Here is a 12,061-nt window from a genome sequence, read left to right on the forward strand (position 1 = left end):
AACACAGAACATAAATTATCTCTGTACTCTTACGAAGCTCTCACTAATGCATTTGTTTCAATTAGCAAAAACATGTGAAAACCAATCCCACGGTCTCGTGGCCCTGCTAGTTCTGCATTCTTTCGAGGTCCAGCCAAACTATTCGAAACAGTGATAGAGACAGAGTCTCTGGGCCACCAGCCAGCTCTTCAGCCTTAACTTGTTCATTATATTCCCCAGTACCGGGAAGTCTATTTAGCTGAACCAGAACAAGAATGCACTCCGAGATGAGCAAGGCAAACAGAATGTTTTAATGAGGAGACACTTCACTTCATATGATGTGATATTTTCACACTCACGAAATTCTGCTCTGTTTTGTAGTGAACACATCAATTCCCAATGTCACCGAAATAAAAGAAAATATGACATTCGGATCAACTTTAGTCACCAACCCAAACGGAGGATTTCTGGTGAGAAAGAAAAGAGTGATATATTTTATAAAAAATGGGAATGTAGTTATGTATGTCTTTGATACCTGTTACATGATGTTCAGTCTTAAAGCGTTTTTTTTTTTTTTTTTGAAGGCATGTGGGCCTTTGTACGCCTACAGATGTGGACATCTGCATTATACAACTGGAATCTGTTCTGATGTCAGCCCTACATTTCAAGTTGTGAACTCCTTTGCCCCCGTGCAAGGTACACATTTTATGCAATGCTCCTGTACCTTGGAAAACATGAGCAACGAGTGAGCTCTAAGTAAACACAAGAGCATACCAGACGGCTTCTTGGTTTTGTCATTTGCTAACATTACCAACTTGGGCAAACATTTGCTTTGCCAGTATATAACCAAACTTTGCTCCTGTTTTTTGGAATTGCTATTAGTGTAAATAACCTTGCTAATCATGTTTAAACTTGGTGGCTAATGCTGTCAGGCTGGTTTATTTAAAGGGTGAGTCCCTTTAAGGAGAATAACTTTTGGGGGGATGTACAGGATAAAAACAGTATCAAACCCATGATGAGAACATTCTCAAATGTGACATGCATATCATTAATAAAAATAAATTAGAAGGCCGGGCATGGTGGGGCACACTTTTAATCCCAGTACTTGGGAGGCAGCAGTAGGCAGATCTCTGAGTTCAAGGCGAGCCTGGTCTACAGAGCTAGTTCCAGACAGCCAGGGCTAAAAGAGACACCTGTCTCAGAAGGAGTGTGTGTGTGTGTGTGTGTGTGTGTGTGTGTGTGTGTGTGTGTGTATGTGTGTGTGTGTGAGACAAAGTGATTCTAACCAAATGCAGTATTTCTGACTTTACTTATTTTTTTCTAAAATAATATAAAAACAGTGGGTCCACTTTGTATAACATCCATGTTATCTTTTAAGATGAGTTTCTTCCAGCCAGGAAAATACTTCACTTACTCTGAAGAAGGTAGATTTCAAACTCACACACCACTTCTTTCTGTCATAGAATGCAGCACTCAGCTGGACATAGTCATTGTCCTAGATGGCTCCAACAGCATCTACCCCTGGGAGAGTGTGACCGCTTTCTTAAATGACCTTCTTAAGAGGATGGATATTGGCCCTAAACAGACACAGGTGTGTGACTGCGCATTTTCATTTTGGTTTTCTGAAGACTAAAGACCAGGGTTTTGAACTGAGCAAGTGTTTGGGTGTGTACTGTTTATATTTGTGAGTTAAATTGAATCAAAGTGATTTTGACTGGGTGTGCTAAAATATGCCTTTAATCACAGCACTTGGGAGGTAGAGGCTGGCTTATCTTTGTGAGTTCAAGGCCAGCCAGGTTCTCATTGCCACTTCCAGGCAAGCCAGAGCTACACAGCCGTCCCAGCCTGAAAAAACTTTTTTTAAAAAAAGATCTTACTTTTTGAAAAGACAAAAAAATTCAGATTTTTAATAAAACATGATATTCTGAAAATAAACTAAAAAAAAGTAAAGAAGGATGAATTTTGACCCTATTTTTACTTATGGAAAAGAACATTATTGTGGATCCTATTTACCAAACAGAAAATGTGAACGCCAATCTTGATGCAGCTTATCCCTGTAGATCTCTGTAAACTGACTGTTTAACCCTTTGGTGAGATCAGAGCAAGGTTTCAACATTTGGAGAAATGAAATGAAATCTCAGAGGATTCTCATGTTATAGTCACCTTTCTTATAACAAATGAAGCGAGTTACTAATTGACCTCCAACTACTCTTTAAGGTCTATTTTCCATGTTTTAGTCATTTCTGTCCCTAAATACAGAAAGCAAAATAGTTGCTGTTTTCTGGTGTACAGATTCTAAACTCATTGCCTTTATAGTCTATAAAGGAGGTAAACTGTTTACACCACTCTTCCACTTCTGATACTGAGTTTGTGTTGAATTAATCTAGTGTCTATAAGTTTACCCATTCAGATACCTTTAAAAAACCCACATAGATGCAATGAATAACAGGCAAATAAGCTGTCAGGGTGAGCTCAGGGCTTAGGAGGCTCAAGTCAGCGCTGAGGTCAGAGTTGAAAAGGTTGTGGCACAGTAGGGCATTGATAGGTGAGCACAGGAAGCCTTAGGCTTTGTGCTTCTGCTGCCCCTGTTCTTCCTCCCCTTTTCCAGGTGGCTTTGGGAGAAACTTCAGAAGCATAGACAGAGCTGTCTGATGACATCAGTGTTTGTCCTGCCTACAATAAAATTAGGACATAAGTTACACATGTTTATAAATGTGTCTCTGAACATGTGTAGAGGCTTAATATCTTTCATATAAATACAAATGTGTTTATAACATATATTATATTGTATACATACAGTTTACCAAAGAAATGATAGTAGAATAATTTAAATTGGAAAAGAAGCCTTAAATGTGAAGTATTTTGCTGTGTTTCAAGACTGGAAACTCCCTAGGAAGACATACTAGAGAAGTGATGTTATAAATACCCAACTGGAACATCTTGAAATCAGTTAAGGAAACTAGACTTTTAAACAGGGTGGGGGTGGTGCACGCCTTTAATACCAGCACTCGGGAGGCAGAGACAAGTGGAGCTCTATGAGTTCGAGGCCAGCCTGGTCTACAAGAGCTAGTTCCAGGACAGGCCCCAAATCTACTGAGAAACCCTGTCTTGAAAAACAAAAAAAAAAAAAAAAAAAAAAAAAAAAAGAAAGAAAGAAAGAAAGAAAGAAAGAAAAAGAAACTAGGCTTTTATCTACCACAAACTATAAATTTTCCTCCATGTTACTTTTAGCATGTAATTGATCTTCTCAAGTCTTAAAACTAGGAAAGGATATTGTACCTGCGCGGCTGTTGACTTGTTCGTTCTTCAGGTATATATTCCATCGGAAACCCCTCATTTTCCTTTCTAAAGAACCCCTTTGTTTCCTTCCTCATTCCCCCTGTTCTTTCTCACTTTGGTTGATGAAATTTCATACAGTGAAAAAATAAAACGTCGGAATCTTTAAAGTCACAGAGCTTGTGTCAAAGTATGAGAAGTTCAGTAATGGTTCCTAGGCACCTGGCAGAGTCTCGCAGATCGGAATAGGATGCTTGGAAAACTGAAGTCCCAAGATTTGGCTCTCTGAGACTTTCAGGTCTAGGAGAGTCTCAGAACAGATCCCATCTGCGTCTATGTAGCGTGTCACTCGGACTCTGCAGTCCCAGGGTCACTCTGTATTCCACGGCGTTCCATTCATGGCTGATAGAGAAGGGCTTGCTCACAGTTCCTCCCTCCATCCCCACCTTCCTTGTTCCCTGCAATGTTTCCTCCCCCCACCTACTTTGTCCACCCACTTTTACTGTCTTAACCAACCTTTTCATTCCAAGCCTTATAAACACTCTTAATTTCTAATATTGTCTAGGCATCAGAATATTTCAGTTTAATTTTAACTCCGGTGGTTTATTTTACTGTAAAAATACCTGTAGCTGTTTGTGGAAGCCAGGTCAACTGTTTCAGAATAAACATCATTGCCTCCCTGAAGAGTGGTGCCCAAGACTGGGGTTTGGAAATAGCAATCGCATACTTACACATACAATTTACACTTTTATATGTTTTTCATGGTTGGAACTGGAGTTAATTTGTCTTAGCATTCCCAGAGAGACTACTCTGCTTGTACAGCAGAGGAAAGTCAGCTTGCTAGGGTGGGCTTCAAAGAGTACTGTGTCTTCCTGGGATGGAGCAATGACGCTACTTAGAGGAACGGAGGTCATCCTTCAAGAGCCAGATGCAACAAGTCAATGGAGGGAAATGAACCCACTGTGAAGCCAATAATAGAATCAAACTCACTTAGTTCCATTCCACAGATATTTATTTCTGCAACATTATCCCCAGTGTCACCTGCAGTATCTGCTAGCCCTAACCAAGATGACCTGTTTCCTAAAAAGAGAAACTGAGCAGGTTATGGTAGTATGTGCCCGTAAGCCAAAAACCCAGGAGACTGAGACAGGGGAGTCATTGTGACTTGAGGCCAACCTGGGCTACACAGGAAGTTCCAGACTAATCTGTGCTACACTGTGAGAGATTGTCTCAAAATATTAATTTAATTTACAAAAGTAAAAATAGAGAAACTGACCCTATTTCTGAACTTACACAGCACATTTTGCTCATCCCATGCACGGTGAAGCCTAACCACAGTGGCACATTAATTTATTCGGAATAATTGGTGAATGTTTGCTGGGTAGCTGCTCAGTGTGAGGGCTTTGTTATTGTGGGAAAAAAGAGGCGTGACTATTGCTTCAGTGGGACTTCTGAGGAATGTGCCTTCACACACACCTTGTGGAATTTCTGCCTCAAAATGCCAGAGGTGCTTGAACTACACCCCAGACTTCAGGAATCAGAATTTGTAAAGCTGTAGTGAGAACATTGAAGTTGAATCTTATAGGATTCTTAAATATTTTAAACTTTGGAAACGCTAGCTTAATGCTCTATGCTCATATTGATGTCCATATTATCCTCCTTCTCTGGATTACAGTCAACTCAAGAGCACAGGGTGATTCAGCTACCCCACATTAGTTTACCACTCAGCTCAAACAATGATCTTTAGTGAAGAGTTGACAAATACATGTGCACAGCATAACGTTTGCTCTGTTTTTCTCAGATGGTAAATATTTGATGAGATATTTTTTGCAGTTGGCATTTTTAATTTTCTTCCAAGCATATTAATTTAAATTTGGTGTTTATACTGTCTTCGTGTTCTGGTTTAAGATATATCAATGACTAGTTTAATAAACACTTCTCTAAAGTAAAAGCATTTAGAAGGACACATTAAGCCAATTACATCCGCTACACATTTAATAAGACATTCAGTATGACATTTTAAACTCTTAAAAATTTGATCTCCTTTCAATGGATTCAGAAAATCATTCATTTATATAAAACTTAGAAAAATATTTCCTCTCCAAAAATAGGAACTGAAAAGTATGCTAATATCTCATGTGGTCTCAAGCAAATCTTTTCAAACATGGAAAAATTGTTTTGACAACCATTTATTTTCGGACTGATTACAATTGCAATTTAAAAGAAATTTGATTCTTGGGTTGCTTCACTTTTGTTGTGATGAAACCATTCAATTCTTACTGACTTGCAGAATTAGCTCCTAGAACTTCTCTTCCCTTTTCTTACCTTATACCGCCATTCATAAGAGGAACAAAATACAAAATAGTTTGTGTGAGAGTTTCCAGAAGCTGGAAATACATGCAACTAAGAGCAAGAAACTGATAACTCTCAGGCATCTGATATTTACCAAGTGTATAACTGTGTTGAGGATGGAATTAAGTGGCTGGGTGATGGCCCAGTAGGTAAAGTATTTGCTGCTCAGACATGTTATGCAAATTCAGGTCCACATCACCTATGTAAACACTGTGCATCTTGGCACATGTCTGATAGCTCAGCATTGGACTGGATGGATGGAGACAAGTACATGCCCTAGAAGTTACTTCCATGCCAGCCTCACCAAATTGATGAGCTCCAAGTTGAATGAGAGAACCCGTCTTCAAAGACAGGATGTGGAGCAATCTAAGAACATACTTGATGTCAGCATCTGCCCTCCGTATGTGTGTGAGAATGCACACATGCGTGAGCACCCTCTGTCACATGTGAACACGACTGCATAAGTATCTGTGTATACCACACACACAACTCAAATAAAATAAAATAATATGAAAAGGATAGAGTTTATGGATCTGTGAAGTTTCTCTGTCCAGATTCACCCAAGCCCTACAGTGACCTTGACACATGTTCCACTAAGCTTGACAGCAGTTGTGATGTGTTTATAGAAATGGAATACACAATGGGCTAATCCCCAAGGTACCTGTGACACCAATAATTGTGTTTAGTTACTATCAGTCGAGTCAAAGCAGACATGGCTGTACTGGGATCTGCCTTCCTTCCATGAATTTGTTAGAGTGTGTGTGTTTCCTGTGGATCAGGGTGGGTCACACACTAAGATCCGGCACGAGGTCATGTTAGATACTCTCTAAGAAGCTTCTGGAAGTGAGTAAAAACACCTGCTGAGAAAAGCAGGAATCTTCTATCATCACTAGGAACAGAGGTCATGAGATGCAGGTAGCTCAGGGTGAAGATGAAGTGAGACATCTCAACAAAGGGACCCACAAAAAGCAGTAGACAGCTATGAGACCCCAGTTCATCCTAGGACAGTACCAGTCAGTTGAGAATTTATCTTCCCAACTCTGTGTCTGGAAAGGTCAGAAATGAAGATCCACAGCCTAAATGAAACAAGGGGAAAGGCCAGTAAAGGAGAAGCATGTCACGCCTCTTCCTTAACTGCCAACTTCTGACCTCCATCAGTAGAGGGAGGAGAAAGGTTGAACCTCGAGAGAACTTTGGCAATTGTCTTAACTTTGTTTTAAGCAAGATAGAGCCAAGTAAAATAGTTGCTACTTGATTTGTTTCCCCTTTGAACCTACAAATACAGTGATTTTATGCAAAATTAAAGTACAGTATTTTTTTAAAAAAATTAGGCATCTTAAGACAAAGAATTAGAAAAGGCCTGGAACATCTCTTTGTTCATCCAGGGATAACAAAAGCATTTCACTTCAAAAGGAAGGTTGCAGGCAGGCTGTGAGGTTTTGTTTTCTGTCATGACTACAATTACATTTAATTCAATGAAGAGATTAGCGATGCCTTGTTTCTGTGGTTACAGATTCATCATTTAGTAAGTTCAAACAATGAAGAGTCTCAAGCTATAAAACTTTCTTCAGAAATCACACTTGTTTCAAAAATTCAAAGGGAAATGGGGGAAAGAAAGGAGGGATGAAAGAATACAAACGAAAATCTTGTGTGATCGTCATATGGCAATTTGCATACATTAGGTAAATGCATCAAAATGATGGCGATATCACTTTAATTAGGTACTCAAAATTCCCTCCATGCTTCCGTGTGGCCACATTAAGACTTTGCAGACATAGTCAGGGGAATTTTGCCAACCAATTTTTTTTTTTTTACCTAAGGCAGAGTAAAGGCCATAAAATTGCCTTTTCAAAAAACCCACCCATAAAAACAAACCTGAAATACTTGGAGCTTGCCCATAAAAGATATGATGGTATAAACATTATGGAGGTCTTATTGATCCTCAATACCTAAGCATAACATTGTTTTGAATAATAAATGGGAAGGATGTAAATATGTCAAATACAAGTGCATTACCCTAAATAAAACCACTAAATTGTGAGGCTTGATATAAAAGTGAAATATACTAATGGAACAATGTCTAGATTGTTCCCAACAGGAATGCAGTGTGACACTAAACTAGGCAAAATGAAAGAGAGAGATTAATTAAATTTTAGGAATATTATTTATCTTTCTTTTTACGGCACATTTTATGACCATTTTCCTAGAAGCCTTAAATGTGGCACCTGATTCATTGGTTTTATGTCCAAAATGAAGCCCTAGTGAGTCCTCCAGCCAGTGTCTTGTGAATCAGTAGAATTTCTGCAAGTGGTACACAGTGGGAGATAACCCTTCACCCCGGCTTGTCTTTTGGTCTCTGTTTTCCCCATCTCTGTTCAACATGTACTTAACAATCATCCCAAAGTAAAATTCAGATAATTTCCTTACATAAAGGTCTACTTTATTTGCCCTTTAAATAATGTGCTGGCTCCCCAGGACACATAAAGGCAACTGACAGTCTGACCACAGTCGTCTCTAGTGTGTCTTGCCTCACCTAGTGATGCCCACCTCACTTATTCTTTGGACTCTTCTTGGTCCTTCTCTGCCCTGCTTCTAGTGTGTGCGAATCTTCACATTTCCTCCCTCTGGAACACCTTCCGCCATCCCAGCCTTGTATACTAGGTGGACTTCTTAAATATCGTCAATGTCCCTTCTGTATAATTCCCTGGGATGACTCCACCCTCAGGTTCCCCTTTCCTGTTTCCATGGTACTAGCGTGCCCTCAACCATTGTTCTCATTCCTTTGTAGCATTTCTATTTGTTTTATGGCTATGTGTCTCCTGGCTGTCTGAGAATTCTTTGATGGAAGGATTGTGCCTTTGTTTTGTGATTTCTTGGATGCAGGGTAGATTTTACATATAATCAGACCACTCATTTTTTTTAATGAAATCCTGGCAGTTTCTCCCAAAGTAAAACAAACAAATAAACAAAAACATTATAGTGACTCCTTTCTTTTACTCTGCTTCATGAAGTCAGTCAGAACCCTGGGCTAGGAGGGATTATGCGAAACTCCAGCGCGCTTCCAGTGTTTCAGTCTCGTTTAGCAGGTGCCACTCATCTTGTCCCAGCTGTGATTTGTCCTACTGACTTTGCCTCCTGACCACAAATATAGTGCTTGCTGTCACCACTCTGGTCTGGAGTTTTCTGCCGGGATTGGCTTCATTACAGCCTCTTTCATCAAGCAACACACGAGTTAAAGTTGCCCCTTCGCTGGGAGCACCAACTTTATCAGTCAACCAAATGAGGCTAAGAGCTCATATCCTTAGAAATGGGCATGTATCTTTGAGCCAGTCATATTTATGGCCCTGTTCAGAGTGACAAAAGCTTAACCCTGGCTTCAGCTAACAGTTCCAGAAAGGTTTGTGCTGACAGCGAGCTCCAACTGCAGCCCCGTCTTAATCATGCAAAAACCATGTGGCGGGGCAGGGCATTGTTGGTATCATTTGATAAAAAGAAAGCTCATATTGGTCAGATAACAAACTCTGAGTTCTTGTAATATTAAGCAGGTATGCATCGCACTGAAGCATGGAAAATCTGATAGCTTTTCAGTCTCATTCCTTCCCTGAAGAAACTACAGATTTGATATTCATTGCTGAATGATAGCGTGAAACATCCTTCACACTAAGCTTTAAAATGTAGGCACTAGTGTTGCAAGTGTCTCAACAGAAGGGAACAGTACACTTATGCGTGAGTGAATGGTTCCTTTAACCTCATTGACTTCAGGCTGGAGAGACAATTCAGTGGTTAAGAGCATGTGTTGTTCATCCGGGGGAAGGACATAGGTTTATTTCCCAGCATTTGCAGTGGTTCACAGCCACCCCTGACCCTAGTTCCAGGGGATCTGATGACTCTGTCCTCCACAGACACTGCATGCACATGTATACACCCACAACAAATAGACCCACACGTACATATGATTTTTTTTTTAAAAAAAGAAAATACTGTTAAAAGTACATTGACATACCTAATAACCACTTTCAAAAGTTTTTCTTTCCTCAATTTTCTTGTTATCTTGGAAACACATTAGAATTTTATATGGGACTTTGTCATGGGACAGAATAATCAGAATCACCCTTCTATCTATTGCTTTAATAATAATAATAATAACGTCTATGGGACATGGCAGAATAATCAGAATCACCTTTATATCTATTGCTTTAATGGTGCCTTTTTGTATGTTTTGTCTCATTCCCTCTTGGTGCAAAAGAAATTAAACCATTTGAACAACTCTATGATTCTAAGTCAGCAGGTATTTTTAAAGTATCTAGCTGATGAAATATTAGATTAGGTGCCATGATCACTAAAGAAAAGACTCCAAAATTATGTTTTTGCGTTAAAGCAAATAAGCAAAAACAACCATCAGCTTCACAAAAACGAAAAACCTGTTTGTGCAGCTACATATCTAACGCTACTTCACAAACACAATAGGGATGAGAATGCTGATCTTTGAAGGGAGATATCTGCTAGTATTGTACAGCAACGTTTTCCAAACTGTTTTATAGTGTATTCGCTGTCCCTCGTTACATTATTCCATTAAGTAAAATTAAAATACATCATGCCTTTCTTCCAATCTGTGATTGGAACATTTTTATATCAAACACAAAGAGAACAGTTTCAAAACAATCTTGTGAGTTTGAGGAGCACAACTGACGACAGAATTAAGAGAACAGTCTCCTCCCCCCCCCTCCCTCCCTCCCTCCCTTTCTTCCTCCCTCCCTCCCCCCTTCTCTCTCTTTCTCTGTATTTCTTGCAGGCAAGGGCTTGTTCAAATACGTCTTTCTCTTTTGTACAATTTAAATTTTTGTACAAATAAGAGAAAAGCAGGAGCGCAAGGTTCTGCTGTAAAGACACATATTTAACTTTTTTCCTGTGTTTTCCAAGATTATTATTATTATTGACCATGAATTTTTTTAAAAAAAAAACTTACCTATTAACATAGACTGGGATGCTAGAACTTCCTGGGATAAAGTGTAAAGGGATGTTAATTTTGAGGGATATACAAAGGAGACTGTAATTCCAGTATTTTAGCGGAAAATTACAACAAATGTCACAAGAAATATCCATGGTCAATAGTGGGTCTGTTTTATGTAGAAGACTTAGCTGGCTCTTGGGTCCCTGTCTTTAGACTGTTTTGTTGTTGTTTTGTTTTATTTGCTTGTTTTTTTCAGATTTTTCTTGTTGTGTGTTTGTCTGTTTCTGGGGATGGGGTTAATGTAGGGCAGTCTGGCCTAGGACTCACTTTGTAGCTGAGAGTGACCTTGAACTCCTGATCTTTGCTTCATCCACCTCTTGACTGTTGAGATTACAGGTCTGTGCTGCTGTCAAGCTTTGGTCTTAGGCTGTCATTCCATCCCCATGTCTTTTGTTCTGCTAATCAAGAGGGTCAAACACAGCTCCTCTTCCATCTATCTCTGAATGAGACTGTCCCTGTAACTGTTTATCAGCCCTCTGCAGAACCAGAGTTCAGTATTACTGCATTCATCTGCTGTTCCAGATACACACCATTCTCTTGACCTCCTCCATAAAGAATGTCCAGATTGAACTCACCTGTTTTTTTCAGCTGTCATCCTTGCTTACTCCCCCCGCCAACTTAACAAAAATACCTGGAACATTCCCATGTGAGTCGTGTAGCAAAATTCCCTACTTAAATTCTACTCTTGAATTTCTGTACATTCTAATAGTTTGACAACTTCAGGTTAAGTATAATCACCGATTGTTTCTCCTTCTTTCAAGTGCCCAAATTACTTAGATTCCTTTCGTTATCCCCCTGACTTGTGATCCAGAATCAAGGGCCTGTTGTTCCTCTCCATAGCATATTCTAATCTGCTTTACCTGGGTGTGCCTTCATCTATGAAGGTTTTCATTGTGAAGCTGTGAATATGAATGCTTCCTTCTCCTCTTGAGCCCCAAGGACCTGTCTTCATTGCTTGACTCACTTTGTATCTTTAATTTTCATATTTACTTAACTTCATGTGCATATTCATAATATATCTTGCTTGTATGGATTTGTTTTATCTGCCCTAAATTAGAAGCTAATCTAGATCTGAAATCATCTGTATTGAATTGGTTCTTACCAGCACTCAGTATAATATTATGTATTATTATTTGACTCTTATGATAAAAATTAATGAATGGCCCCCTTTCTAGTGAAGACCCACGGTAGGCTTCATTCTGACTAGCTTCTAAGGCAATATGCATCCAGCCTTGGCCATCAATCAACACTGAAGGGCGCCCCCCCCCCCCCAGTCTCTGAGTTTCTCCTACCTCCCCGTCTGATTTCCCACACTCTGTCTGGCTGTTACTGCTTCTTTGATATCTTAGTTTTCCATTTGCATCTCTGCACTGTTACAGTCATCTATTAGGAATGTCTGAGGGTCAGCTGTGAGCAAAACACAGTGGCAGGAAGGGATAAAGG

At 39.5% G+C, this 12,061-nt stretch overlaps 1 protein-coding gene across 1 annotated transcript in view; it reads left to right on the plus strand.

The window, feature by feature from the left end:
- Itga1 (integrin subunit alpha 1) overlaps positions 1-12,061 on the plus strand; it is a 139,486-nt gene that overhangs the window by 66,706 nt on the left and 60,719 nt on the right. The window contains exons 4-6 of the mRNA XM_038321159.1: positions 361-449; positions 564-675; positions 1,443-1,570. Of these exons, the coding sequence (XP_038177087.1) occupies positions 361-449; positions 564-675; positions 1,443-1,570 (329 nt within the window). The remainder of the gene's footprint in view (positions 1-360; positions 450-563; positions 676-1,442; positions 1,571-12,061) is intronic.

The sequence above is a fragment of the Arvicola amphibius genome, chromosome 3 (genome assembly GCF_903992535.2).
Source record: "Arvicola amphibius chromosome 3, mArvAmp1.2, whole genome shotgun sequence".
Taxonomy (NCBI): domain Eukaryota; kingdom Metazoa; phylum Chordata; class Mammalia; order Rodentia; family Cricetidae; genus Arvicola; species Arvicola amphibius.